Genomic DNA, 26,693 nt, shown 5'->3' with positions numbered 1-26,693 from the left:
ACACAGCGTCAAATCTGCACCATCAAATCTGCTGCAGATCAGCTGCGGATCCTGTACGTGTGAATGCAGCCCAAGTCTTTCCTGATAGGATTTATGCCTGACAACACCATTCACCATTTTTGTAGCCCGTTTTTGGACCAGTTTTATTTTATCAATACCTTTTTGAAGATGAGATCTCCAGAACTGGACACAGTATTCCAGATGTAATCTCTCTAGAGCCCTATACAGTGGGATCACAGTCTCCCTCTTCCTACTGGTTATACCTTAAGCTAAACAGACCAGCGTACAATTTGCTTTGCCCACCGCCTGGTTACGCTTTAGTTACCACCTGCTTTTGCAAAAATCTGACTGTCACATTTTGCTTTTATTTTACTGAATGTGGACATGGCCGTAAATTAAGATGGACACTTCTATTTTGGGCCATGTAAGATATGGGCTCTCTCCATGCAGTTGTTACTATTAACGTAGCATTTGTTTACTACATTGTGATCGCTGCACTGATGTAGGTGGAGAAGTAATACTTTAATACTTTACCTTCCCAAAGGGCATGATGTATTGTTCAATGAAGGGTCCCTCAACCTTCTGCGGTTTCTCGCTATCATCTGCAATTATTATGGTCACTGTTGGATAATATTTCCGTATACTATCAATCAAATCCTGCAGCTTGTCATAGCGAAGGAAGGTTTTGGTGGCTATGGTGACCAGGGCGCTGATATTATACTTTGCTGTGAATAAAACAATACATATAAAGTCATTCAGTCACATTCAGAAATGACAGAGCTTGTCAGACAGTCACATGATTTCTTTTTTATGAGGGGTATTTGCTATGGTCCATGTCTGCAGATAGCGCCACCCTAAGGAATGTTTTCTGAGCACAGCTGGATCCAGTGGCAGACACAGACTGCAGAGGGCCCCTGTGCAAAAAATGTGTTTGGGCCCCCATAACCCATTAGTTTCTCCACCTTTCTGCCTTGAAGGTGCAAATATAAGTACGCCCGAGTATCTGGTACGTGTGTCCTGGTTTCTTGGGAGGGCCCTACAGCCTAGCACAGATTCCAGTGCCCACTAAAGTACTGTACTGCAGTCTGTTTAGGCCTTAGTGTGGGACTGGGGTACCTGTGGCCAACAAATAGAACTGATCATGGGGGGCACCTAAATAAAGAACCCGTCAGAAGAGACATGCAGACCTAGTCCCATTCCATACTCATATCTGTGACCACAGCTGCCTGAATAATAAGAACTACATCTCTCAGAATGCCTTACACTTCCGAAGCTCTCAGAGAATGCTGGGAGTTGTACTTTCCAAGAGGACAACCACTTGAATTGTCTGCTCATTTGTACTTTAAATCCAAGCATGGGGGGGGGGGGGGGGGGGTTTGCGCACTACAGACATGTGCCATGCTGAGCTGACACTTTTAGAGTCTGAGCCTGGCGGGCCCCTCTATTGGCCTGGGCCCCTGTGCAACTGAACAGGCGGCACGAGTGATAAGTCTGCCTCTGGCTGGATCACCAAATACAAGGCGGTATAACACCCTCATAACACAAGACTCAACAATGTTATACTATGGTATGGTTATTCTACAGTTCACTATAGACATACATAAACATTAACATTTTGCCAACCCTTTTGCTACAGAGCCCAAAGTTCACAGGTGTAATGCACAGGTGTATGTAACCACCCTATATATGTCATATGAGTCCCGCTCCTTCTAGAAGTGCAAATAGTGTGCAGTATGTGACTCATACACGCACATTGTGTGAGCAGGGGGAGTTACACAGAGTCATTAGTTCATGATAATATCTGCACTTCTGGGAATATCTGCAAAGGTCTACGTGTAGGAGAAAGATTGTAGACTGGGATAGACTGGGTTACTATAGGAGATTTAGGTTTCAAAATTGTATTTGTATATTAATATTGACATGCCATCAATTTTATTGATGGAACAAACTTAGATCTCCTGTGAATGAAGAAGCCTCCGCCTTCCTCCCAACAGATGAGAAGGTTCAAGCACGTTGAATTTTTGCTGTTCGACTCTTTTGTTCATGGAGGCATAATCCAGCACCAGAGCGGTCCGGCTGCACCTCACCCCTTCTAATAGGGTAAGGTGGAAGCGACATCTGTCAGCTAAACAGATGATCAGCTGACAGTTATTAAACATGTATGGGCAGCTTCAGCTCCTGGACTGGAGTGGAGATACATCAGGAAGAGGCCGTTATTAGGATCAAACAACAGTTTGACCACCACTGACCAGACACTGTTGTCATCATTGACAAGGGGGGTCTACATCTAGGTTGGCATCTACAGTATATGGCCAGGAACTTGCCACTGGGTGCTGTTCAATGACAAGGTAGTCAAGAAAGACAAGGGGGAATTTATTAGGACCAGCATTTTTAAGTGGCCTCCTGACCGACCCCCCCACTAGAAACCATGTCCCTCTTTTTACCAACCTGTGCCAGGAGCAGGTTTCAGTAAATTTTCCCCAATGTGCTTTTCTTAAACTATTTTAGTGCACTATTGCACAGGTGATAAATTGCCGAACAGACCAACAATTACCCCGTGTAATTAATAGGCCCAGTGATGTGCCAACAATTGCTTGCTTGACAGCCGATCACTTGGTTTTAACCTGACATTCAGTGAATGATAGAAGGCCACCATATACTGAGATGTAATAGGTTTAGTAAATGAGAGCTGATCTAGTAGATCTAGGTTCAAACATAGGTCAGGCTGTGTAATTTCTACCTAGTCTAAAGGTTCCTATACCCCTCCAAGTGATCATCAGTTATCTCTCCTGTCCTGTCCCTGTCCTCCCCATAAACGTCCAAGGGTTCTTGTGTTCTCTATAGGGAGCGGTAAGCCACAGCCCTGTTATATTGCACAGGTAATAACATACATCTCCTTGTATGACAAAGGGCACATTGGAGGTGCTTGTTATCTTCCCCTTAATGAACCACTTATCTTCCATTTATCTTATCTCACCCTACAGAGTCCAAATTGATGTTTACATTAGAAAATACTGTACATATCTCTATGACCAATTTTTCTGTTTATTGGTCCACATTTTATATACTGATAAACCTGGAGGTAAAGTTACAGGGAGGTTGGGGCTGTCAGAATACAAGGAACACAAGCACAAAAGAAATATGTATACATTCTTAGCTGTATTTAGTGCACAAGTCTCTTATGTATCATCACACCTCATCTAACAGAAGAATAGTTACAATTGTTTAAATGTATACGGTCAATGAATTATCTGGAAAACTCAATTTCTCAAAAATGTGCTTGAAATCTAATTACGTCTTGAGTGCTGACACTTGACATACCACAGGGACAAGTGGCTGCATTGAGGCTCCTGAAGCCATCATCTTAGGAATACAGTAGTGTGTGAAGGCTATCGCTACATTTTCTCATCCTCTGGGGAACAGTCATACATATCGGATTTCATAGAATAGATATAAAACTGAAGAAGCCGCACCCCATGAGTAACCCATCCACCAATCCGCACATGACAATTCACTGCCAGTAGTATACCTTAATCCATCATTATATACAATTCACTAACTGCTTTGTAATCCACTAATACCCTAAAAGCCAACAATTGTCCTTAATGGAGACCAGTTTTCTTACAATTCAAGATCATTTCTTTACATCCCAGTTAATTTGCTACAACAATACTGACATGTACAGCGAAGCTCATTCACACAGATTCAACCCTTCTCTTCTTGCCATCTAAAAACTTCTCTATTAACCTGAGGGCTTGTTTTTTGCAGAACCGATTGTACTTTCTAATGTAGTAAGGTGGTAAAACAAAAGCTATATAAATAGTGTATAGCTATAATCATACAGATTTACAGACTACATATACATGTCCATTTTACTATTACTTGCATGGTGTAAAAACATTTAGCTAATTAGGTGGGTAGTAGGTATACTACCGGTATCCCCAAAAATAAGACAGTGTGTCTTATTTTCAGGGGATGTCTTATTTTTCCAAGGAGAATTCAAGCTTATTGTTGAACAAACAAAATGAATATTTATTATATACTGAATAGTTGTTGTCATCACCAACCAGCATAACCAGACATAATTTTGGGGGATTTTTGCAGAAATTAATAGTACAGGCGTGCAGCAGCAATCCACAGGTGCAAGGGCCTACCGTATATACTCCTCCCAGCGTACACACGATAAACACCTGCTCTGTAGATATTAACCCTTTAAGGACCGGGGCAATTTTGATTTTTGCGATTTTGTTTTTTCCTCCTTGTGCATAAAAGGCCATAGCAGTTGCATTTTTTCACCTAGAAACCCACATGAGCCCTTATTTTTTGCGCCACTAATTGTATTTTGCAATGACAGGCTGAATTTTTGCATAAAGTACACTGCAAAAGCAGGAAAAAATTCAATGTGTGGTGAAATTGAAAAAGAAACAACACATTTTGTGTTTTTAGTGGATATGTGTTTTTACACCGTTCGCTCCGGGGTAAAACTGACTTGTTATATATGTTCCACAAGTCGTTACGATTAAAACGATATATTAACATGTGTAACTTTTCTTGTATCTGATGGCCTGTAAAAAATTAAAACCATTGTTTACAAATATACGTTCCTTAAAATCGCTCCATTCCCAGGCTTATAGCGCTTTTATCCTTTGGTCTATGGGGCTGTGTCATGTGTCATTTTGTGCGCCATGACATGTTCTTTCTATCGGTACCTTGATTGCGCATATACGACTTTTTGATCGCTTTTTATTAACATTTTTCTGGATTTGATGCGACCAAAAATGCGCAATTTTGCACTTTGGGATTTTTTAGCGCTTACGCAGTTTACCGTACGAGAGAGGAATGTGATTAATTAATAGTTTGGGCGATTACGCACGCGGCGATACCAAACATGTTTGTTTATTTATTTACTTTTATTAATAACCTGGGAAAAGGGGGGTGATTCTGACTTTTATTAGGGGAGGGGGCTTTTTATTAATAATGACACTTTTTTTTTTACTTTTACACTTATACTAGAAGCCCCCTTAGGGGACTTCTAGTATAAGTACACTGATCTCTCATAGAGATCTCTGCAGCATAGATATGCTGCAGAGATCCATGAGATAGGCACTCGTTTACTTCGGGCTGCTGCTGTGCTGCCAAATTTTCCCTTTTTTTCTATCTCCTCTGAAGTCAGCACTGACCTCTCTGACCTCTGAATACCGGCTCTCACACAGCTCCTACTGTGCAATCCTTTATTCTCTGCTGGCGACTAATCTCCCTCCTTCCTCCTCCCCCCTCCCCAGGTTACGCAGGGCTCGACTGATGTAAAAGAGTCGAGATTTCCTAATAAAAAGCAGTGAATGAGAGAAAGGGGGGCTGGGAAAAGTCTTTTTGCAGATAATTTGCCTAATAAACCCAATTACAAAGTTTCTTAAAATTGCCTGGACTATTGATTTCTGCAAAAAAATAAATAAATATAAATACACACACATATAATCTATCTATCTATCTATCTATCTATCTATCTATCTATCCTGTAAATCCTCCACTATGCCTTATTTTCAGAGGATGTCTTATTTTCGGGGAAACAGGTATAGGCTGTAAATCCTGCAGGGAATTTTCATGTGTGGATTGGTACATGGGTAACTTATGATATGTGGCTGCTTCATTTTTATGAGGTTTCCATTTATAACATCAATAACAAAAAGAGGTTCGGAGAGCCTAACTAACAATAGTAGTGCAGTTTAAAGGCTATTTAAACAAAAGCCGATCAGATTAGTGCTCATACAAATGCAGCAGGTGACCCACCCAATAGCACCGTAAGGCATGCCTGGTTTATTAATGCAAGACAGCAATTGCAACTAGGAAGCCACCTGTGTTTCTGAAACCTCTGGTTGGGAAGAACCTGATATATTGCTCTTTCTTACAGCTCTATGTTTATTTAAATGATACATTTACACATGACCACCAATGTAATATATACCTATGAAAGACCAGATGAACAGGTAAACTAAAACTGCTGTCCTATTTGTCAGTAGCAGGTTATAAAAAGGGAAGGATTATACTCAGACTAGAATGTATTCATTTGTATAAGAACTTCAATGAGTACAGTAGGAGGTCCTACTCAATGGATAACAGCCTTCCCTATATGATCAATCATAAAGAAATAGCTGTCAATTACTGATCACCCACAAGATTCACAAACCCAGTGCACCCTATTATACAGGGGGATGGAGAGGAGCAAATGGGCGGGTGTGGTGCGAGTGAGAGCAGGGGGAGCCATAGGGAGCCGTCCGGGCCAGATTTACCGGGCAGCCCATAGGAGACAGCAGCGTTCTTCTGCAGCCGCTCCTATTCCGCGGTTCTTCCAGCCGTGACGTTAATTAATGCTGTAGGATGACAAAGGCGTAGGAGCTGCGCCTGTGTCATCCTCGGCGGGAACCGGCTATCAGTGATAGCCGGGGAACCGCCGCAACTCTCAGCACCGGAGCCGCTCTCCGATGCTGAGAGTTAACCCCATAGATACTGCGGTCAGCAAGACCGCAGCATCTATAGGGCTCCGGAGAGAGAATTCTCCCTATACAGAAGTAATCGCAGAGGCCCGATGGTAGCCATCGAAACCGGCTTCCCTTCCGAAACCTGCCTTTGAAAGCCTGCGGGGTTCGGAAGGGAAGGCTGGGCGCGCGCCCATGAGCTTTGCCCCCTCCCCTCTCTCCCCTGCCGCTGTTATAAGATGGTAACAGCGTCAGGGAACAGAGGAGAGGGGGCAGAGCTAGGGGACATCATATTAATGATCCCATAAGCTGATGTCCAAACATGACCTGGGCATTGAGGCATCAATGACCCCAGGTCGTGAAAGGGTTAAAAGACAATGATCAGTCAACACATTCATGTCGGCTGACCGCTATCTTCTATTACACAAGACGATTATCCACCATAACGGCTGATATCTTCCGAATATGGCCGATAAGCATTTCGTGTAATAGGGCTCTGAGTTGTTCTGAATTTTACCTATACTGACTAAGATCCTCCTACTCTCTACCTTGCTGCTGGCAGACAGGGCAACCAGTTCAAGAAGTTAGTCACCTTCACTTATATTGTACAGTGTTACTTACATTTACTAGGTCCCATGTCATATAACTTAGGAACAGGGGGATGGCGGACCTTAATGGTAAATGAAGCTGTATGTCCATTACTCTGAAAGCGGACTGAAAAGCAAAATGAAAAAAGAAGAGTTACAATGTTATCAATAAAAAATGTATTAAAACAGGACATTCACCAGGACCTGATGCATGGTGTTGTTTCCACAGCAATATGAGCTACTGTATTAGGTCAAACACCAGCTCTGGGAGTCGGGGGTCGTGACATCAGCATGTTATTCAGGAAGTGATATTACCATGTTATCCAGGAAGTGAAGCCTTGATGCAGTAGTAAGTGCAGGGAAAAAAGAACTTTATGTGCATTTCCCATAATAATTGTATATTGGTGATTTGTATAACTTTTGAGGGGCAATACAATACTTAATACTTACAATAAAAATTTTTGCTGGACTTCCTTTAAGTCTCTATTACAAATGCTAAATGACTAAATTCTAATGATTTATATTACAACGTGCAGGATTGTTTTCAACATAGTCATTTTAAAAGAGAAGCTTTACTTTCTGACATGGCATATGCAATGCTACAGTAAATCAAAGTACAGATAGGCGATATTCATAACCACCCAGCTTTTCTTCACTGTTCCCAAATAACCATCGTAGGAGTCAGGGAGTGATTGGGCTCAGTGGGATTTGCCCTGGCGTATGTCCGACAATTAACCCCTCTGCCGCCTATTTTGACCGTAATGACCAGGCCATTTTTTATTAGCCTCAGCGCTTTTCTTTTTCCACCTACAGGGCTGGTTGGGACGTCATTTTTCCTCCTATGATCTCTAGTTTTTATTAGCATCACATGTTAGTTAAAAAAAAAAAATAAAAAAAAAAATATTTTTTTCTGATAAGTGGAGAAAAAAAAAAATCTGCAATTCTGGTGTTTTTTTTCCTCTTTTCAATTTACATCGTTGACCGAACAGGAATATTATTGTTCTATCTTAATCAAGCGGACAATTGCGCATGCTACAATATGGATTTATTTATGCAGGTTTTCTTTGTATAATAGGAAATGGGGTGATTTTAACTTTTATTGGGGGAGAGGCTGTCTTATTAATTTTTTTTTTCTTTTACATTATTATTTACAGTCATTTATAATATTGACTGCTCTAGTCAATGCTATGCTCTTGCATATCTTTGATCAGTGTAAACTGCAATCTTCCCATAGAACCTGAATAAGCCCCTATTACACGGGGCGACGAGAGGGAGTAAACGAGGGAGTAAGCGAGCGCTCACTTGCTCCTCGTTTCCCGCTCCCTGCCGGCACTAATGCAAGCGTCGTCTGCGAGCAGGTAAGAGCTTGACGGGGGGTTTGAGCACCTGAGTGATAGCTAGATCGTCCGGGCAGCCCATAGGAGACAGCGGCAATCTGCTGCTGCTCCTATTACACAGAGCGACGGCAGCAGATCCTTATATACATATACACATATTCTAGGGCCTCTGTAATTTCTATACATAGCCCCAAATGTAATATTGCCTTCTAAAGAAATGTACTCACCAGTGTCCGCTGTATTTGGATGGAACATGGTGTTGGTATAAGAAATTAGCTGAAGCTGGCGGTTCATATTATCCAACAAGATGCTAGATAATGTGATTTGTTTTCCTCCTGTTCCTTTTATAGTGACACTATCCACTTCTGCTGCCACGTCGAATGTTCCCATGGTGCACGACAAGCTCACCTGAGAGAAGATATGGAAGATGTGAGAAGGTAGACATCTAAATTGTGTATTATAGAATAGTGAAGCATTGGGCAGATGTGATCTTGGCACTGTGTGAAATTACAATTAAAAAAAAAAACTATTAAATTTTTTTTCAATGCAATACAAAGTAAAAGGAATTGTATGGAGTAAAGTACTTTAAAGCATAACTATAATTTCAGTAGCCAAAAAATGAAGTCGTTTTTATTATTATGTTTACTGCTTGTGCGCTTGCTAAGATCTCGCTAAATGAACTTTTCTCTTGGCTGTCTGAAAGTGGGCGTGGCCTCCCCTCTCCACCCATCCACTGACTGCTGACCATTGCCTTAGTAGATGGTATCACCCACAGTGGGATTAGATACAGCACCCCTGCAGATGGTATAACACTGTGGGATTAGATACAGTGCCTCAGCCTACAATATCACAATCAGTGGTATTAGACCCTCATGACACTACACACAGCACGCTGCCTGACAGAAGTCCTCAAACTTGTCCTCTCCAGCCACCGTTCTTAGAGCTGAGAAGGGTAGTCGGGAACCTAAGTAATCACTGTCAACAGTACAGGGACACCAAGGGGCCAAACCTCAAGAAAGAAATTCTGCAACACAAAGTATTTGCAAAATTGCTTTCTTTTGCATTTGCCATTCACCTAACAAAAGTTTAGGTAGTGGGAACACCTCTTTAAAGGAGAAATCCACCAAAAAGACAGACATGTTAGGAGTGAAGCTAGGTACACATTATGTAAAAATGACGGCTGTCTTCATACAGCTATCATCGTACTAAAAAATAATGGACGTTATTTGTGCAATGTCGGCTGTTGTGCTAAAAGACAGACATCATTTCTACATAGTGTCAACCTAGCCTTTGGCCTCTTCCATCTATTGGAATCTCAACCACAATGTTTTAAACGGAGGATGATTTGTAGCAGTCGTGCTTTGCTTACTATGTTGTGTACTTTGAGCAATGTCGTTACGATTAAGGAGTTTTATGCAGAACAATGGCTTTTTTCCAGGTTCATAAAATATTTTAATGGAGTCTACTAATCTGTATCTTTGATGTGTCAGGAGGTGGTTTTGACTGAAGATTACCTTTCAGTGAGCAATATTTTAGGACTTCATAAAAGCCAATGGAAGCAATTTAAAACACTGGCAAGTATCTACAAGACAGGAAAGAAAATCTTATTCCTGTGGCAGAATGTTGTATAGTTTTTTTCTCAACCACTCTAGTAAAATTAGAATAGTCATCGTTTAATGGCAAGTTATTCATATTTTATACAGACAATAAAAGAGAACCAGCTTTGCAACTCCTTTTCCCTGCTCATTCTAGTGACAGGTGGGAGTGAGCACCCAGAGATTGACTGATCAAAACTTAGGATAAATCTCAAGAACTATTTTTTTTTTTTTTTTTTTTTAAATGTGACACTGCCCATTTAAAAGGCTTTTCGGTGACCTTTACAATGTAGGCCTAACCTCAGGGTAGACCATCAATGTCTGATCAGTGGGACACCGATATCTGGTAAATAATAAATAGGACCAGAAGCAGGTGGCTCATACATTGTGTAGTGGCTCTGCCAGCTTACGCAATAGCAGGCGTTACTTTAGCAGAACAGCAATGCCTACAGAAAATATTCGCCCGCCCCCCCCCCCCCCCCCATGCATACAGGACATAAGACATAAGAAAACCATAAGAAAAAAAAAAAAAACATAAGAAACCCACTGACAGTAACCCTGCAAGGTTTTAAAATACAGTATGGATGGCTTGGTCAAACCTGCCTTTTTCTTGTACGTCCTGTTTTCTAGTGGTAGATGTTAGTGGTATATTGTTTCCTTAAAGGGATTCCCCTCAACCCCTAAACTAAAGTAATCTGAAAATCAGATAAACAATGCTAATTCCAAATCTGTAATTTGTATCTTTCTACTCTTTAGCATTTCCAAGCTGTAAACCTGCAAACTGTGCATGTTGATGCATAGAGAGGAATACTTAAGAATATAATGGAGAGGACTACTAAGACTCCTTTGTTTGCGGGCTTATAGCAAAGGAATGGTAGGAAATGTACATAAATAGATTGAAATTGCAGATACATAATCAACTCTGTTAAATCTATCCTCTGATAAGTTTAGGAATGTTTTGGAGGAGACCCTTTGATGATATGACCTTTCTAGTAACATCTTCCTCCTTACGGAGCCCAAGCAGACTTTAGTTGTCTATGATGCCTTTGACTGCTGCAAAGCGCTTCTCAAACTTTTTCTACTGCTGCTGCACCCAAAATACAAAATGATTCCTGAGCCTCACCAGACTGACTAAGAGGAGGCTGGGGCCTCACCATCTGGGGTAGAAGTCCATGCAAAAATAAAACTATTGCTCAGTCTACCCTATATATGTCTCCTAATCTCTGTATAACATTAAAATAAGTATAAAATGAGCCAATAATGTCCCTAAACCAGAGACTGTTGCAGTCAGGGAAAGGACTGTACAGCTTATAGTCACTTTTGTAAAAACTGCCTCACCAGAAACTAGGGGGCGCCTCATAGTTTGAAAAGCACTGCTGTAAAGCATAGCTCTAAATGCTGTTAACAAGAGGAGAGCTGGTTGCCTCCATATTTATGTACATAAAAGAAAATGAATGAACAGATTCAAAAAAAGAAAAATCTTTTACTGTTACTTAGTAGCAAAAACATAGGTGATACATTTACAAAAGCACCATGGGTTTTCCCCACAGTCAATAAACATAATAAAATAATAATTACATTACATAATTATTACTATTATAATTATTACTAAACAGAAATATGCCTTTTATTGGAGAAGAAGCCATCATGGTAGAGCCATCATTGTATTCTTTCTACATATGTGAAAAACTGATACTGAAATATTAAAAGGGTACTCCAGGAAAAAAAAAATCTAATGATTTCAGAAAGGTATATAAATTTGTCATTTACTTCTATTTAAAAATCTCAAGTCTTTCAGTACTTATCAGCTTCTGTATGTCCTGCAGGAAGTGGTGTGTTTTTTCCAGCTTGACACAGAGCTCTCTGCTGCCACCTCTGTCCGTGTCAGGAACTATCCAGAGCAGTAGCAAATCCCTATAGAAAACCTCTACTGCTATGGACAGTTCCTGTTACAGTCAGAGGTGGTGGCAGCAGAGAGCACTGTGTCAGACTGGAAAGAATACACCACTTCCTGCAGGACATAAAGCAGCTGATACCTACTGGAAGACTTCAGATTAAAAAAAAATAAAAATTAAGAAATAAATTAAAAATCAATATAACTTCCTGACACTAGTTGATATTAAGAAAAAAAAATTAGCCGGAGTATACCTTTAAAAAAAGTCAGCCCACTAAAGAGCCCTTTGACGTATAATGAAGTCAGTTGAGTTCTATTGTGGTGCCCGATGGACTGTGCCAGAAATGCGGTGGGTGGGGGAGTAACCATGCAGGCACAGCACTCTGACTTTATAATGTTTAAATAAAAAAGCCTGCAAGCCTGGCTCTGAAATGTTTGTTCTTCCTCTGTGGATTCTTAGTGTAGCCATTGATGCAGATGCAACATGCTTTGGATTCATCTGGGAACGATAACACTGCTCAGAATACACTGCTGTACTGATGAATAATTGGCGACAGGATGGTCATCTCTTTTAGGGAAGGTATAGTTATTGTTGCATAGTGATGACTCTCATGGGGGACTGCACCAGGGAGCAATGACTACTGTAAATACTACTACAAGCAGCTTTTACATTTACAGTACTAACCATGCTGCCAATAACAATGTTTTGCATAGTAAGATCAATGAAGATCAAACAAATGAATAGTTTTACTGTATATGTTTGTACTTATCTTCATTATAGGGGTTTTCCTATCTGACAGTTCTTCACTAGACAGAAAATAACTAGCTGATCACAGTAGTTTGACCGTTGTAGAATGAGGACCCAAGTCTTCTATTAGAATGAAGTGGAAGGAAGCAGTTGAAGCAATGGAAATAGCTGAGTACCATGCTCTTAAAAGAGACTGGGACCCCCTAGTTAGCAGCTATTTAGCTCCTATGCTTTGGATAGGGGAAAACTTTGTTACCTTGGAAAATCTCTTTAAATAAACAGCAGCCTATTATTGCTAAGGTCAGAATCAGGCAAGGCATAATTATAATAGTATACTGTGTAAACACCTGCCCCCCGCTTGGGATTCAGTGCTTGCTTTGATGCTGCTCCTGTTTAATGTCTACTCACAAAGCCCATTGTAAACTCAAATGCATCAGTAACACTTTCTCCCCAACATGACGTCTATCGTTGGTTTGTCATCAGAGAAAAATAACAGCAGCAGAATTCTGAGTGCAGCTCTTCATGTGAATAGAGAAGGCAACCCAGGAAAAGATAAAATAGGCAGTTTACATAGATCATTACAGTATTACATGTAGACTGTACTCTTCTTGGGGCTTACTATAACCGGGCTGAAAGAAGGAAAACAGGTTTTATGCTAATTATATTTAATAAACAGACATAAAAAGTGGCTGGGTAAGTTTAAGTCTAGTTGTGAAATAAGAGATAAGGATACCAGGAATGCATAAACCAGGGTTGGACCTCACTGTGTATTCTATTAGGCTCGGTACATGCATATACACATTAAGTGCCACAGATGGTATCAGATCTCTTCAAGCAAGCTGAGCTGTATTACAGCCATGTGCACAGCACCATAGTTAGAATGAATCTACTCCCATGTCTGTGCACGTAAGCATCTAAGTGATTTTAATAAACTAAAACTGTCTAAGGGGTGCTGCATTTTTAAGGATTTTCTTTAATTGTTTAAAGAAAAAAACAAAAAGACACGGGTAGTGTGCACAGAAGAACAAGAAAAGCATGTGTTCATGCCTCATCCCCCGCACAGATCTCATTACTTTATTAATACATAGAGCAGCCTTATAACCACCAACATTTACCTATGTGTCCCCAGGGTGTGGAGGAGAAAATGAATACTGTTTGACTTTCTAAAAGCCAAACCCACTGCTCGCAGTGGATCATGCCATCGGTCTAGCATGTATGGGGCTCTCCAGAACAACTACTGACAGATGATGTTGGTGGTGACAGAGGTCGGCAGTGATGGAAAGAGATAAGCTGTGGCCAGAGCTCTCTGGAAGCAGCTTACCCCTCCCCATAGAGAATACAGAAACACTGTATTAACCCCTTAAGGACAGAGCCTGAAATGGCCTTAAGGACAGAGACAAATTTTATGAATATGACCAGTGCCACTTTATTCATTAATAACTTCGGGATGCTTTTACCTATCCAGCCGATTCTGAGATTGTTTTCTCGTGACAGATTGTACTTTACATTTCTGGTAAAATGGAGTCGATACTTATAACAAATCTTTATGAAAAACACCAAAATAACATGAAAAATTGAGAAAAAATGCATTTTTCCAACTTTGAAACCTTTCTGCTTATACAGAAAACGGTTATGCCACATAAATTATATATTAAATAGCATTAGCAACATGTCTACTTTATGTTGGTAGCTTTTATTAAACTATATTTCATTTTTTTTAGACAATAGAAAGCTTAAAACATTAGCAGCAATTTTCCAAATTTTCAGTAAAATTTCAAAATCAAGATATTTTTAGGGACCTGTTCAGGTTTAAAGTGTATATGAGGGGAGTGTATGTTAGAAAGCCGCACAAAGCACCCCATTTCAGAAACTGCGTCCCCCAAACTCTGCAAAAGCACATCCAGAAAGTTTTTTTAACCCTTTAGGGGAGTCACAGAATGAAAAACTAAGTGTGTAAGAAATTTAAAAATGTTTATTTTCTGTGCAGAGATTTTATTGTAATCCAATATCTTTCATAATGATTATTAGCAGAGAAATGCACCCCAATATTGATTGCCCCATTTCTGCAGTTTATAGAAATACCCCATATGTGGCCCTATCGCGCTATTTGATGCAACCACAAGCCTCAGATATAAGGGAGCGCCTAGTGAATTTCAACGCCTCCGTTATATTTGGACATTTTTGACTGTGCCACTTCAGGTTGGCAGAGGCTCTGGGGTGCCAAAACCTAAAAAACACCCCTAAAAAGGGACACCATTTAGAAAACTACACCCCTCAAGGAATGTAACAAGGGGTGCGGTGAGGATCTGGAGCCCACAGGTGCTTCACAGATTTTCAGAACAATGTGGTGTAAAAAAGGAAAAATTCTATTTTTTACACTAAAATGTTGTTCTAGCCTTCATTTTTCATTTTTACAAGGGGATAAAAGAAAAAAAAACAAAAAACACACCAAACGTGTAGCGCAGTTTCTCCCGAGTACAGAAATACCCCACATGTGGACATAAAGTGCCAAGCGGGCGCAGCACGAGCCTCCAAAGGGAAGGAGCGCCAATTGGCTTCTGGAAGCTGTATTTTACTGGAATGGATTTCAAGGGTCATGTCGCATTTACAGAGCCCTCGTGCTGCCAAGACACTGGAAACCCCCCACAAGTGACCCCATTCTGGTAACTACACCCCTCAAGGAAACTAACAAGGGGTGCAATGGACCCCACTGGTAACTGGCACAAATGTGGAACAATGTGACGTGAAAGTGAAAATTTTCATTTTTTCACTTTCACGGCACAAATGTGGCCGTCATCAAGGGGTCCATATCCTCACTGCACCCCTTGTAAGATTCCTTGAGGGGTGTAGTTTCCAGAATGGGGTCACTTGTGGGGGGTTTCCAGTGTTTTGGCAGCACGAGGGCTCTGTAAATGCGACATGGCGTTCATCATCCATTCTGGCCAAATCCAACCACCAAAATCCAAAAGGCGCTCCTTACCTTCGGAGGCTTGCCCTGCACCCACCTGGCGCTTTATGTCCACATGTGGGATATTACGGACTCGGGGGAAATTGCTCTACACATTATGTGTGTATTTTTCTCTTTTAACCTCTTGTGAAAATGAAAAATTTAAAGGCTAAACCAACATTATAGTGTAAAAAATTTAATATTTTATTTTTACGCCATATTGTTCCACATTCGTGTCTGTCACCAGTGGGGTCCATATGCTTACTACACCCCTTGTTACATTCCCTGAGGGGTGTAGTTTCCATAATGGGGTCACTTGTGGGGGGGGGTTCAACTGTCTTGGCAACAGAGGGGCCTTTTGAATGCAACATGGCCCCTCGAAATCCATTCCAGCCAAATCCAGCCTCCAAAAGCCAAATGGCGCACCTTCCCTTTGGAGGCTTACCCTGCACCCGCATGGTGCTTTATGTCCACATGTGGGGTATTTCCGTACTCAGGTGAAATTGCTCTACCCATTTAGTGTTTTATTTTTTATCTTTTAACCCCTTGTGAAAAAGAAAAAATCAAGACAAGATCAATAATTTAGTGTAAAAATTAAACTTTTTTTACACTATATGTTAGTCTAGCCTTGATTTTTTTCCTTTTCCACAAGAGGTTAAAAAAGAAAGTAAACACAAAACATGTAGGGTAATTTCCCCTGAGTACGAAAATACCCCACATGTGGACATAATGTGCCATATGGGCACAGGGCAAGCCACCAAAGGGACAGAGCACCATTTAGAGGCTGGAATGGAGGATGGAGGCCATGTCGCAATTAAAAAGCTCCTGTGCTGCCAGGACAGTAGAAACCCCCCACAAGTGACCCCATTATGGAAACTACACCCCATAAGGAATCCAACAAGGGGGTACAGTGAGCATATGGACCCCACTGGTGACAGGCACATATGTGGAACATGTGCCGTGAAAATAAAAAATACTATTTTTTCATTTTCACGCCACAAATGTGCCAGTCACCAGGGGGCCATATCCCCGCTGCCCCCCTCGTTAAGACTCCTTATGGGGTGTTGTTTCCAGAATAGGGTCACTTGTGGGGGGTTTCTACTGTCCTGGCCGCACAGAGGCTTTGTAATTGCATCATGGCATTCTCTAATGGGAATGGCGGCCATACCTATTTAGCTGGGGAAAAGGGACAATTCTAATTTATTTGGGGGTATTAGGCCAATTATTAGTTTATAAGGCTGAAAATGACAGGTGTCCATCAAATTCAACCTGTGTTGATCCAGAGGAAGGCAAAAAAAACCCTCGTAAGGCAGACAACAGTAGCCTCATCACAGGGGAAAAATTCCTTCCCGACTCCATAATGGCAATCAGAATAATCCCTGGATCAACGTGACCCCTGAAATAGGAATAAGGGACAGAATTTAGAAAATGTAGAACCCCAATGACGTGTGGTGCGCCTTGAAGCAATCCTGTATGCAGAGGCCGGGTGATCAGGACAGGTGTCACACTGGAAAATGGTGTCCTTCCTGAACCCCCTGTTACCCCACACTCTGCACTTCTTCTGGGGTCTCCTGTTTTCCAGTGTGGGGACGTCACCTGGAAAATGTTGTCCTGGTGCGATACGGGGTCCTTCATATCCAGAAGCGCTGGGTCCGCTCCATGGCTGCTAAATATTAGGGCTTTATTACAGCTTCTGATATTTTCGGATCGTGCCGCAAGCTACAGCAGCTCGGGCAGCGAGGGACCAGAAGAGGGGGGTGCTGGTATAAAGGTTATCCCCGTACAGGTGGTAACCTTTATCCAGCAGTGGGAAGATCAGTTCCGAAACGATCTCCCCACTAACTCCAAGGATGGGGGGGCATCTGGGGGCAGGATTCGGGTGTCCCTTCCTTCATACACTGTAATGGTACCTGCACACTGCGGAATGGAGAAGAATAACCCTTTGTGCATTCCGCAGCTGGCACCCGCCGGCGGACTGATTGAGGCGCGCGTCTCCTCTTGTGTCACACTCCATTCTATGCACAGGCGGATTCCGCCCTCTGTCCAAAGAATGAACGTGTTAATTTTTTGGACGGACAACGGAATCCGACCGTGCATAGAATGGAATCTATGACACAGGCGGAGACGCGCGCCTCCATCAGTCCGCCGGCGGGTGCCAGCTGCGGAATGCACAAAGAGTTATCCTTCGTCATTCCGCAGTGTGCACGTACCCTGGATCTGTAAGTGTACCCTGAGGTACTCTCACAGAGTTTGTAGAATTTCACGCCATACCGTGATCTCTTATTGGGATGGTTCTGGCGGAAAAGACGTGTCTGGGGGGCAGTGTACGCTACGCTACCCCCAGACACGTCACTGGATGATGAGGACGATGAGGATGAATGGAGGAACGAAGGATCCCCCCATTCATCCTCACTGGCTGTTTCGGTGTCTGAGGCAATAATAGCGTATGCCTCTGATGCCGAAAACACCCTGGGGGCCATCTTTATACGGGGATTGGTATATGGGGTATGTAAATGTGTAGTGGTGTAGTGTAAAACTTTATTCCATGTAGTGTGGTGTAGTGTAGTGATTTTTTACATGTTTTTTTGACAGTAAGAAAAAATATCCCTACGCCAAGAAAGGAGCTGCTGATAAATGCCGCACTTATGTGCGGCACTTATCAGCAGACAGTGGCGGTAGGATATAGGGGGGAAAAAACGCCCCTACGCCAAAATGGAGGAGTTGCTGATCAGTGGCGCACTTATGTGCGATGCTGATCAGCACTCAGCGGCGTTAGGGCGCAAAAAAAAAAAAAAAAAAAATCTTTTTAACCCAAAGCAACTGATCAGTGAATGATATTCACTGATCAGCCGCTAGGGGGCAGTAGAGCGACGCTGCTGGAGATTGCCGAGACCCGCCGAACCCGAGGACCCGAGCGTTTCCGAAGATTTCCGACGCTGGACGACCAAATCCGGAAGTGACCCGAAGAAGAGGACGGCGCGGACCGAAGATCGTCGGTCCGGACGCCCAGATCAGGTGAGTATGGTACACCTGCACCACACACACCTGTTCTGCACCACTCAGCTACCTAGCTGAGGGGTGCAGAACCCGGCAAAACTGTGTCTTTACAGTATTATCGCCGTGATGGGCTGGCCGGTACTGGCCGGCCTATCACGCCGATCGTGGGGGTGGCATCGGCGCCATCTTTGGTGGGGACACTTATGGCGATTGGTGCTCTCTCGGACAACACCAATCGCCATTGCTTTCCGGGTCACCGGTGACCCGGAAAGCTGAATTTAGCTGCTATATGCTGATCTGTATTGATCAGCATATAGCAGCGATCGTCGGCACGGGAGGGGTTAATCACCCCCCCGTGCCGACGAGCAGAGATGGCCTGCTATACATTATAGCAGGCCATCTTCCCCGACCGCTGTGTGTGAACACACAGCGATCGGGGAAACATCGGGCGTAAGTATACGCCCGTTTGCGTTGAAGCCTACCCTGCGGGGGCGTATACTTACGCCCGATGTCGTTAAGGGGTTAAAAGGATGGGCGGGAGACATAACTGACAGCCGGGCAAACATTTGTCTGTCTGTTACTGAAGGTGTATGGGGGCCTTTAGGCTTTTGGGTGTTAACTGCTTAATATATAGAAAAGTATTTTCACTAGTTGCTGCCATATAGATAATGTATGTGTGGCCCAGGGTAGGTTTGACTTTCACTGTCAAAGATGAATTACTTCTGGCTGGCAGTTAGAGAATGCTAGTAGTGCCAGCACACAACATTGGTAGTTGTCCAGCTGCGCATGATTGGAAAGGAGGGGCAAAGAAGTATCTAGTGTGGAGTCCAGTCAGTGTGTTGTGAGGTAAAAGGAAGCAAGATCCGGTTGTGTGAGGTAAAAGGAAGCAAAGGCCTGTTGTTTTTGAAGTAAAAACAATGACAGAGAAAGCTAGATTATGTGAAAACAGCAGCCACAGATCACAGCACAGAAGCTGGATTTTCCACAAGGGGAAAGACTTTACCCCAGTGAGAATAAGATGGATTACAGGATAGGACTGGTGAAACTCTGGTATCAGTAAACTTCCCCCCCCCCATATGTGAGGAAGCCAGACTCTGTGGGTGCTAGGAAGCATTTCATCACTGTTTCTTTATGTTGGAGCTTGCCAATATACCTGAATAAATCATGTTATTCTTCACTACAATGGAGTCTGCTTAATTTCATGAGGAGTGCAATAGAGAGGATGCACTTAAAGGAGAAGTTCAGCCAAAAGTATTTAATATGTTATTACTTATGGAAAGTTAGACAAATATCTAATGTACATTAATTATGGGAAATGCACATATAGGGCTATTTCCCTTAATTTAGTAGATCATGATCATGGAGACTTCAAATTCTCTCAAAAACCGTGACGCCATGAATCAAGTTTAATTCCAAAGGAGTGTCCAGCAGGGGGCACAGTATATGTAAAAGCCTATGGACTGTATTAAAGTATATAGAGTATGTAATGTAATGTAAAAACTACACTTTATTAATGGACTATGTGTATGGAATAATTTGGGGAGCAAGGACACTTGGTCCACAAATGGAGGGCACTGAGCAGGGAGGGAGAGGTGCTGGTGCATCTAACTTCCTCCTTCCTTCCTCTCTGCTTGGTGCAGTGGGACAAATAGACACTACTACTCCTCCCATCATCTGCTCAAAGTATGTTCCAGGAGTAGTACAAGAGAGATTCCCAGCACCAAGCCCCCCCCCCCTCAGCCGACATAGCCAACACCCACCCTGCACACGCCGCCGGTGGCCTCCCCGATCCGGTCCCAGTCACAAACCCCCCAGCCTCCCCCACCGCTGCACGTCCAACTCACTTCCCTGCCGTCCCGGTTCGGGCTGCCAGCTCACTGCTGCCCCCGCGTCCTGCTGACTGGGTCCCGGTTGTCACCACCAGCAGCTCTCATAATCCCAGGACCGAGTCGGCAGGACGTGGGGGCGGCAGTGCTCTAACAGGGTAGTGGGCGGACGTGCGACTGTGGGGTAGGCAGAGATGGGGACCGGATCTGGGAGGTTACCGATGGTGGCAGCTGTGCGGCAGGTGCGGGGCATGTCGGCGGGGGGGGGCTTGGTGCTGGGGATCTCTCTGGTACTACTCTTCCCATCATCTGCTCATACTATGAGCAGATAATGTAAGGAGTAGTAGTGTATCCGTCCCACTGCACCAAGCAGGGAGGGAGGGAGGGAGGGAGGGAGGGAGGAGGTAGTTAGATGCACCGACACCTCTCTCCCTCCCTACTCGGCGCCCTCCATTTGGGGAGCAAGTGTCCTTGCTCCCCAAATTATTCCATACACATAGTCCATTAATAAAGTGTAGTTTTTACATTACATACTCCATATACTTTAATACAGTCCATAGGCTTTAACATATACTGTGCCCGCTTCTGGACACTCCATTGGAATTACACCTGATTCGTGAAGTCACGGTTTTTGAGAGAATTTGAAGTCTCCATGATCTACTAAATTAAGGGAAATAGCCCTATATGTGCATTTCCCATAATTAATGTACATTAGTAATTTGTCTAACTTTCCATAAGTAATAACATATTAAAAAATACTTTTGTCCGGAGTTGTCCTTTAACCTCTTAAGGACCCATGACGTACCGGCACGTCATGGATCACTGTCACTTAAGGACCCATGACGTACCGGTACGTCAGCCCTTTAAACGGGCGCCGCGGCCGGCCGGGTCCCGATCGGGGGAGATAGCCTGCTATAATACATAGCAGGCCATCTCTCCCTGTCGGCATGGAGGGCTGTTAACCCCCCCCATGCCGACGATCGCCGCTATTGGCTGATAAGCCCATCGCGGCGATCGGAACCTTTCCGGGCCATCGGTGGCCCGATGACCCGGAAAAAAATGGCGGTCGGTGCTGTCCGCGGACGGCACCGACCGCCATTACTGTAAAAAGTAATGGTGGTCACGGTACCACCGTCCCGATCGCCGTGAACGGCGATCAAAGTCCCCACAAGTAATAAATACCTGCTCCGGACCCCTCAGCTAGGTAGCTGAGGGGTCCGGAGCAGGTATTTGTACATTACTCACCTGTCCCGGGGTCCTGATCGGCGTCTTCCGGGTTCCCGGCGTCCTCTTCATCTTGTCGGGACTTCGGCTTCTTCCGTGAGTCCCGATCGGCTTTTTCCGTCTCCAGCGTCGTCTTTTTTCGTATTTTTCCGGCTCCAGCGTCGTCTATTTTCGGATCTTGCGCTCTGCTGCCCCCTAGCGGCTGATAAGTGTAATACACGTATCAGCCACTACAGGGATGTTCAGAATGTAGTAAAAAAAAAAATTTTTTCCCAATTTTTTTTTTTCTATTTTCCGCACCCTATCGCCGCTGAGTGTTGATCAGCATCGCACGAAAGTGCGCTGCTAATCAGCAACTCCTCCTTTTTGGCATAGGGTGTTTTTTTTTTATATCCTACTGCCACGGTCTGCTGATAAGTGCCGAACATAAGTGCGGCATTTATCAGCAACACCATTTTTGGCGTAGGTTTTTTTGTATACTTACTGTAAAAAACACGTAAAAAAACACTACATTACACCACACTACATTGAATAAAGTTTTACACTACACCACTACATACCCCAATATACCCCATATACCAATCCCCATATAAAGATGGCCCCCAGGGTATTTTCGGTATCGGACGCATACATTATTATTGCCTCCGACACCGAAACAGCCAGTGAGGATGAATGGGGGGTCCTTTGTTCCTCCATTCATCCTCATCCTCCTCATCATCCAGTGACGTGTCTGGGAGTAGCGTAGCGTACGCTGCCCCCCAGACACGTCTTTTCTGCCAGTACCGTCCCAATAAGAGATGACGGTATGGCGTGAAATTCTACAAACTCTGTGAGAGTACCTCAGGGTACACTTACAGATTTAGGGTACGTGCACACTGCGGAATGGCGAAGGATAACCCTTCGTGCATTCCGCAGCTGGCACCCGCCGGCGGACTGATGCAGGGGCGCGTCTCCGCCCGTGTCATAGACTCTATCCTATGCATGGGCGGATTCCATCATCCGTCATTCCATCAACACGTTGGACGCAGAGCGGAATCCGCCCGTGCATAGAATGGAGTCTACGACACGTGTGGAGACGTGCGCCTGCATCAGTCCGCCGGCGGGTGCCAACTGCGGAATGCACAAAGGGTTATCCTTCGCGATTCCGCAGTGTGCACGTACCCTTAGAGTGTATGTAGGAAGGGACACCCGAATGCAGCCCCCAGATGCCCCCCCATCCTCGGAGTTAGTGGGGACATCGTCCGGGAACTGATCTTCCCACTGCTGGATAAAGGTCACCACCTGTACGGGGATAACTTTTATACCAGCACCCCCTCTTCCGGTCCCTCGCTGCCCGAGCTACTGTAGCTTGCGGCACGATCCGAACATATCAGAAGTAGTAATAGCGCCCTAATATTTAGCAGCCATGGAGCGGACCCAGCGCTTCTGGATATGAAGGACCCCGTATCGCACCAGGACAACATTTTCCAGGTGACGTCCCCCACACTGGAGAACGGGAGACCCCAGAAGAAGTGCAGAGTGTGGCGTAACAGGGGGATCAGGAAGGACACCATTTACCAGTGTGACACCTGTCCTGATCACCCCGGCCTCTGTATACTGGATCGCTCCAAGGCGCACCACACGTCACTGGGGTTCTACATTATCTAAATTCTGTCCCTTATTCCTATTTCAGGGGTCACGTTGATCCGGGGATTATTCTGATCGCCATTATGGAGTCGGGAAGGAATTTTTCCCCTGTGATGAGGCTACTGTCGTCTGCCTCACGAGGGGTTTTTGCCTTCCTCTGGATCAACACAGGTTGAATTTGATGGACACCTGTCATTTTCAACCTTATAAACTAATAATTGCCCTAATACCCCCAAATAAATTAGAATTGTCCCTTTTCCCCAGCTAAATAGGCATGGCCGCCATTCCAATTAGAGGATACCATGATGCAATTACAAAGCCTCTGTGCGGCCAGGACAGTAGAAACCCCCCACAAGTGACCCCATTCTGGAAACTACACCCCATAAGGAATCTAACAAGTGGGGCAGCGGGTATATGGCCCCCTGGTGACGGGCCACATTTGGGACGTGAAAATGAAAAAAATGGTATTTTTTATTTTCACGGCACATGTTCTACACATGTGCCCATCACTAGTGGGGTCCATATGCTCACTGCACCCCTTGTTAGATTCCTTATGGGGTGTAGTTTCCAGAATTGGGTCACTTGTCGGGGGTTTCTACTGTTCTGGCAGCAAAGGAGCTTTGTAATTGCGACATGGCCTCCATCCCCCATTCCAGCCTCTAAATGGCACTCTGTCCTTTTGGTGACTTGCCCTGTGCCCATATGGCAAATTATGTCCACATGTGGGGTATTTTCGTACTCAGGGGAAACTACCCTACACGTTTTGTGTTCATTTTCTTTTTTAACCCCTTGTGGAAATGGAAAAAAATCAAGGCTAGACCAACATTTAGTGTAATTTTTTTTTAATTTTTACTCTAAATCATTGATCTTGTCTTGATTTTTTCATTTTCACAAGGGGTTAAAAGATAAAAAAAAACACAATGTGTAGAGCAATTTCCCCTGAGTACGGAAATACCCCACATGTGGACATAAAGCGCCATGCGGGTGCAGGGTAAGCCTCCAAAGGGAAGGTGCGCCATTTGGTTTTTGAAGGCTGGATTTGGATGGAATGGATTTCGAGGGGCCATGTTGCATTCAAAAGGCCCCTGTGTTGCCAAGACAGTTAAACCCCCCACAAGTGACCCTATTATGGAAACTACACCCCTCTAGGAATGTAACAAGGGGTGTAGTCAGCATATGGACCCCACTGGTGACGGGCACAAATGTGGAACAATGTGGCGTGAAAATGAAATATTAAATTTTTTACACTATAATGTTGGTCTAGCCTTGAATTTATCATTTTCACAAGGGGTTAAAAGAGAAAAAAAAACACAAAATGTGTAGAGCAATTTCCCCCGAGTCCGTAAATACCCCACATCTGGACATAAAGCGCCATGTGGGTGCAGGGCAAGCCTCCGAAGGGAAGGAGCGCCATTTGGATTTTAGAGGTTGGATTTGGGTAGAATGGATGATGAAAGCCATGTCGCATTTACAGAGCCCTTGTGCTGCCAAAACACTGTAAACCCCCCACAAGTGACCCCATTCTGGAAACTACACCCCTCAAGGAATCTAACAAGGGGTGCAGTGAGGATATGGACCCCTGGATGACGGGCACATTTGTGCCATGAAAGTGAAAAAATGAAAATTTTCACTTTCACGTCACATTTTTCCACATTTGTGCCCGTCACCAGTGGGGTCCATATGCTCACTGCACCCCTTGTTAGATTCCTTGAGGGGTGTAGTTTCCAGAATGGGGTCACTTGTGGGGGGTTTCCAGTGTCTTGGCAGCACGAGGGCTCTGTAAATGCGACATGGCCCTTGAAATCCATTCCAGTGAAATCCAGCTTCCAAAAGCCAATTGGCACTCCTTCCCTTTGGAGGCTCGTCCTGCGCCCCCTTGGCACTTTATCGCCACATGTGGGGTATTTCCGTACTCGGGAGAAACTGCGCTACATGTTTTGTGTTTTTTTTTTTCCTTTTATCCCTTTGTGAAAATGAAAAATTGAAGGCTAGAACAACATTTTAGTGTACAAAATACTTTAGTCTTTTTTCAAGCCATATTGTTTGGAAAATCTGTGAAGCACCTGTGGGGTCCAGATGCTCACCGCACCCCTTGTTACATTCCTTGAGGGGTGTAGTTTTCTAAATGGTGTCCCTTTAGGGGTGTTTTTTAGGTTTTGGCACCCCAGAGCCTCTGCCAACCTGAAGTGGTACAGTCAAAAATGACCAAAAATAACGGAGCCATTGAAATTCACTAGGCACTCCCTTATATCTGAGGCTTGTGGTTGCGTCAAATAGCGCAATAGGGCCACATATGGGGTATTTCTATAAACTGCAGAAACGGGGCAATCAATATTGGGGTGCATTTCTCTGGTAATAGGTTTATAATTATGAAAAATATTGGATTACAATAAAATCTCTGCAGAGAAAATTAAAATTTTCAAATTTCTTACACACTTAGCTTTTATTTCTGTGACTCCCCTAAAGGGTTAAAAAAACTTTCTGGATGTGCTTTTGCAGAGTTTAGGGGGTGCAGTTTCTGAAATGGGGTGCTTTGTGAGGCTTTCTAACACACAGTCCCCTCAAATACACTTTAAACCTGAACAGTTCCCTAAAAATATCTGATTTTGAAATTTTACTGAAAATTTGGAAATTTGCTGCTAATGTTTTAAGCTTCCTATTGTCTAAAAATAATGAAATATAGTTTAATAAATGCCGCCAACATAAAGTAGACATGTTGCTAATGCTATTTAATATATAATTTATGTGGTATAACCATTTTCTGTATAAGCAGAAAAGTTTTAAAGTTGGAAAAATGCATTTTTTCACAATTTTTCACGCTATTTTGGTTTTTTTCATAAAGATTCGTTATAAGTATCGACTCCAATTTACAAGAAATGTGAAGTACAATATGTCACGAGAAAACAATCTCAGAATCAGCCGGATAGGTAAAAGCATCCCGAAGTTATTAATGAATAAAGTGACACTGGTCAAATTCATAAAATTTGCTCCGGTCCTTAAGGCCATTTCAGGCCCGGTCCTTAAGGGGTTAAGGGCCTGACTAAAAGCATTCCCACCAATTCCCTCAGAATCTCAAAAAACTAACAATACCCCATGCTGCCATACTATAAGAGTGGCGTGTGGATAACATATGCAAAGATGGAATAAGTGTAATGGCTGTATTAGGGCGGCAAGAACTTACGTTACCAGAGGGATAATAAGCCATGATGACCAACATTATATATACTTTATATTGAGGGGTCAATCAAATGCTTACCTCATAACGGTTTTTCTTTTTAAGATCCAGCAAACAGAGTCCTGCAAGAATAAACATGAATGTTAAAAAGGTCTGGAGACATTTTTTTTTTAAACTCTTTTTATTTGGTTTTATCAGGGCCGACTCAGACTCCTGCTCCTTCATAAATGGGCAGTCATATACCAGGAAAGTTATTTATCAGAC

At 43.4% G+C, this 26,693-nt stretch overlaps 1 protein-coding gene across 2 annotated transcripts in view; it reads right to left on the bottom strand.

The window, feature by feature from the left end:
- Positions 1-26,693, bottom strand: part of B4GALNT1 (beta-1,4-N-acetyl-galactosaminyltransferase 1) — a 121,869-nt gene that overhangs the window by 15,188 nt on the left and 79,988 nt on the right. For both annotated transcript variants that reach the window (XM_069970345.1, XM_069970344.1), the window contains exons 5-8: positions 26,511-26,551; positions 8,625-8,805; positions 7,095-7,187; positions 535-725 (exon numbers count right to left, since the gene is read on the bottom strand). In XM_069970345.1, the coding sequence (XP_069826446.1) occupies positions 535-725; positions 7,095-7,187; positions 8,625-8,805; positions 26,511-26,551 (506 nt within the window). The remainder of the gene's footprint in view (positions 1-534; positions 726-7,094; positions 7,188-8,624; positions 8,806-26,510; positions 26,552-26,693) is intronic.

This window comes from Dendropsophus ebraccatus, chromosome 5 (assembly GCF_027789765.1).
Source record: "Dendropsophus ebraccatus isolate aDenEbr1 chromosome 5, aDenEbr1.pat, whole genome shotgun sequence".
Taxonomy (NCBI): domain Eukaryota; kingdom Metazoa; phylum Chordata; class Amphibia; order Anura; family Hylidae; genus Dendropsophus; species Dendropsophus ebraccatus.
The sequence above is the reverse complement of the archived record's forward strand: the minus strand, read 5'-3'. Positions and strand labels throughout refer to the sequence as shown.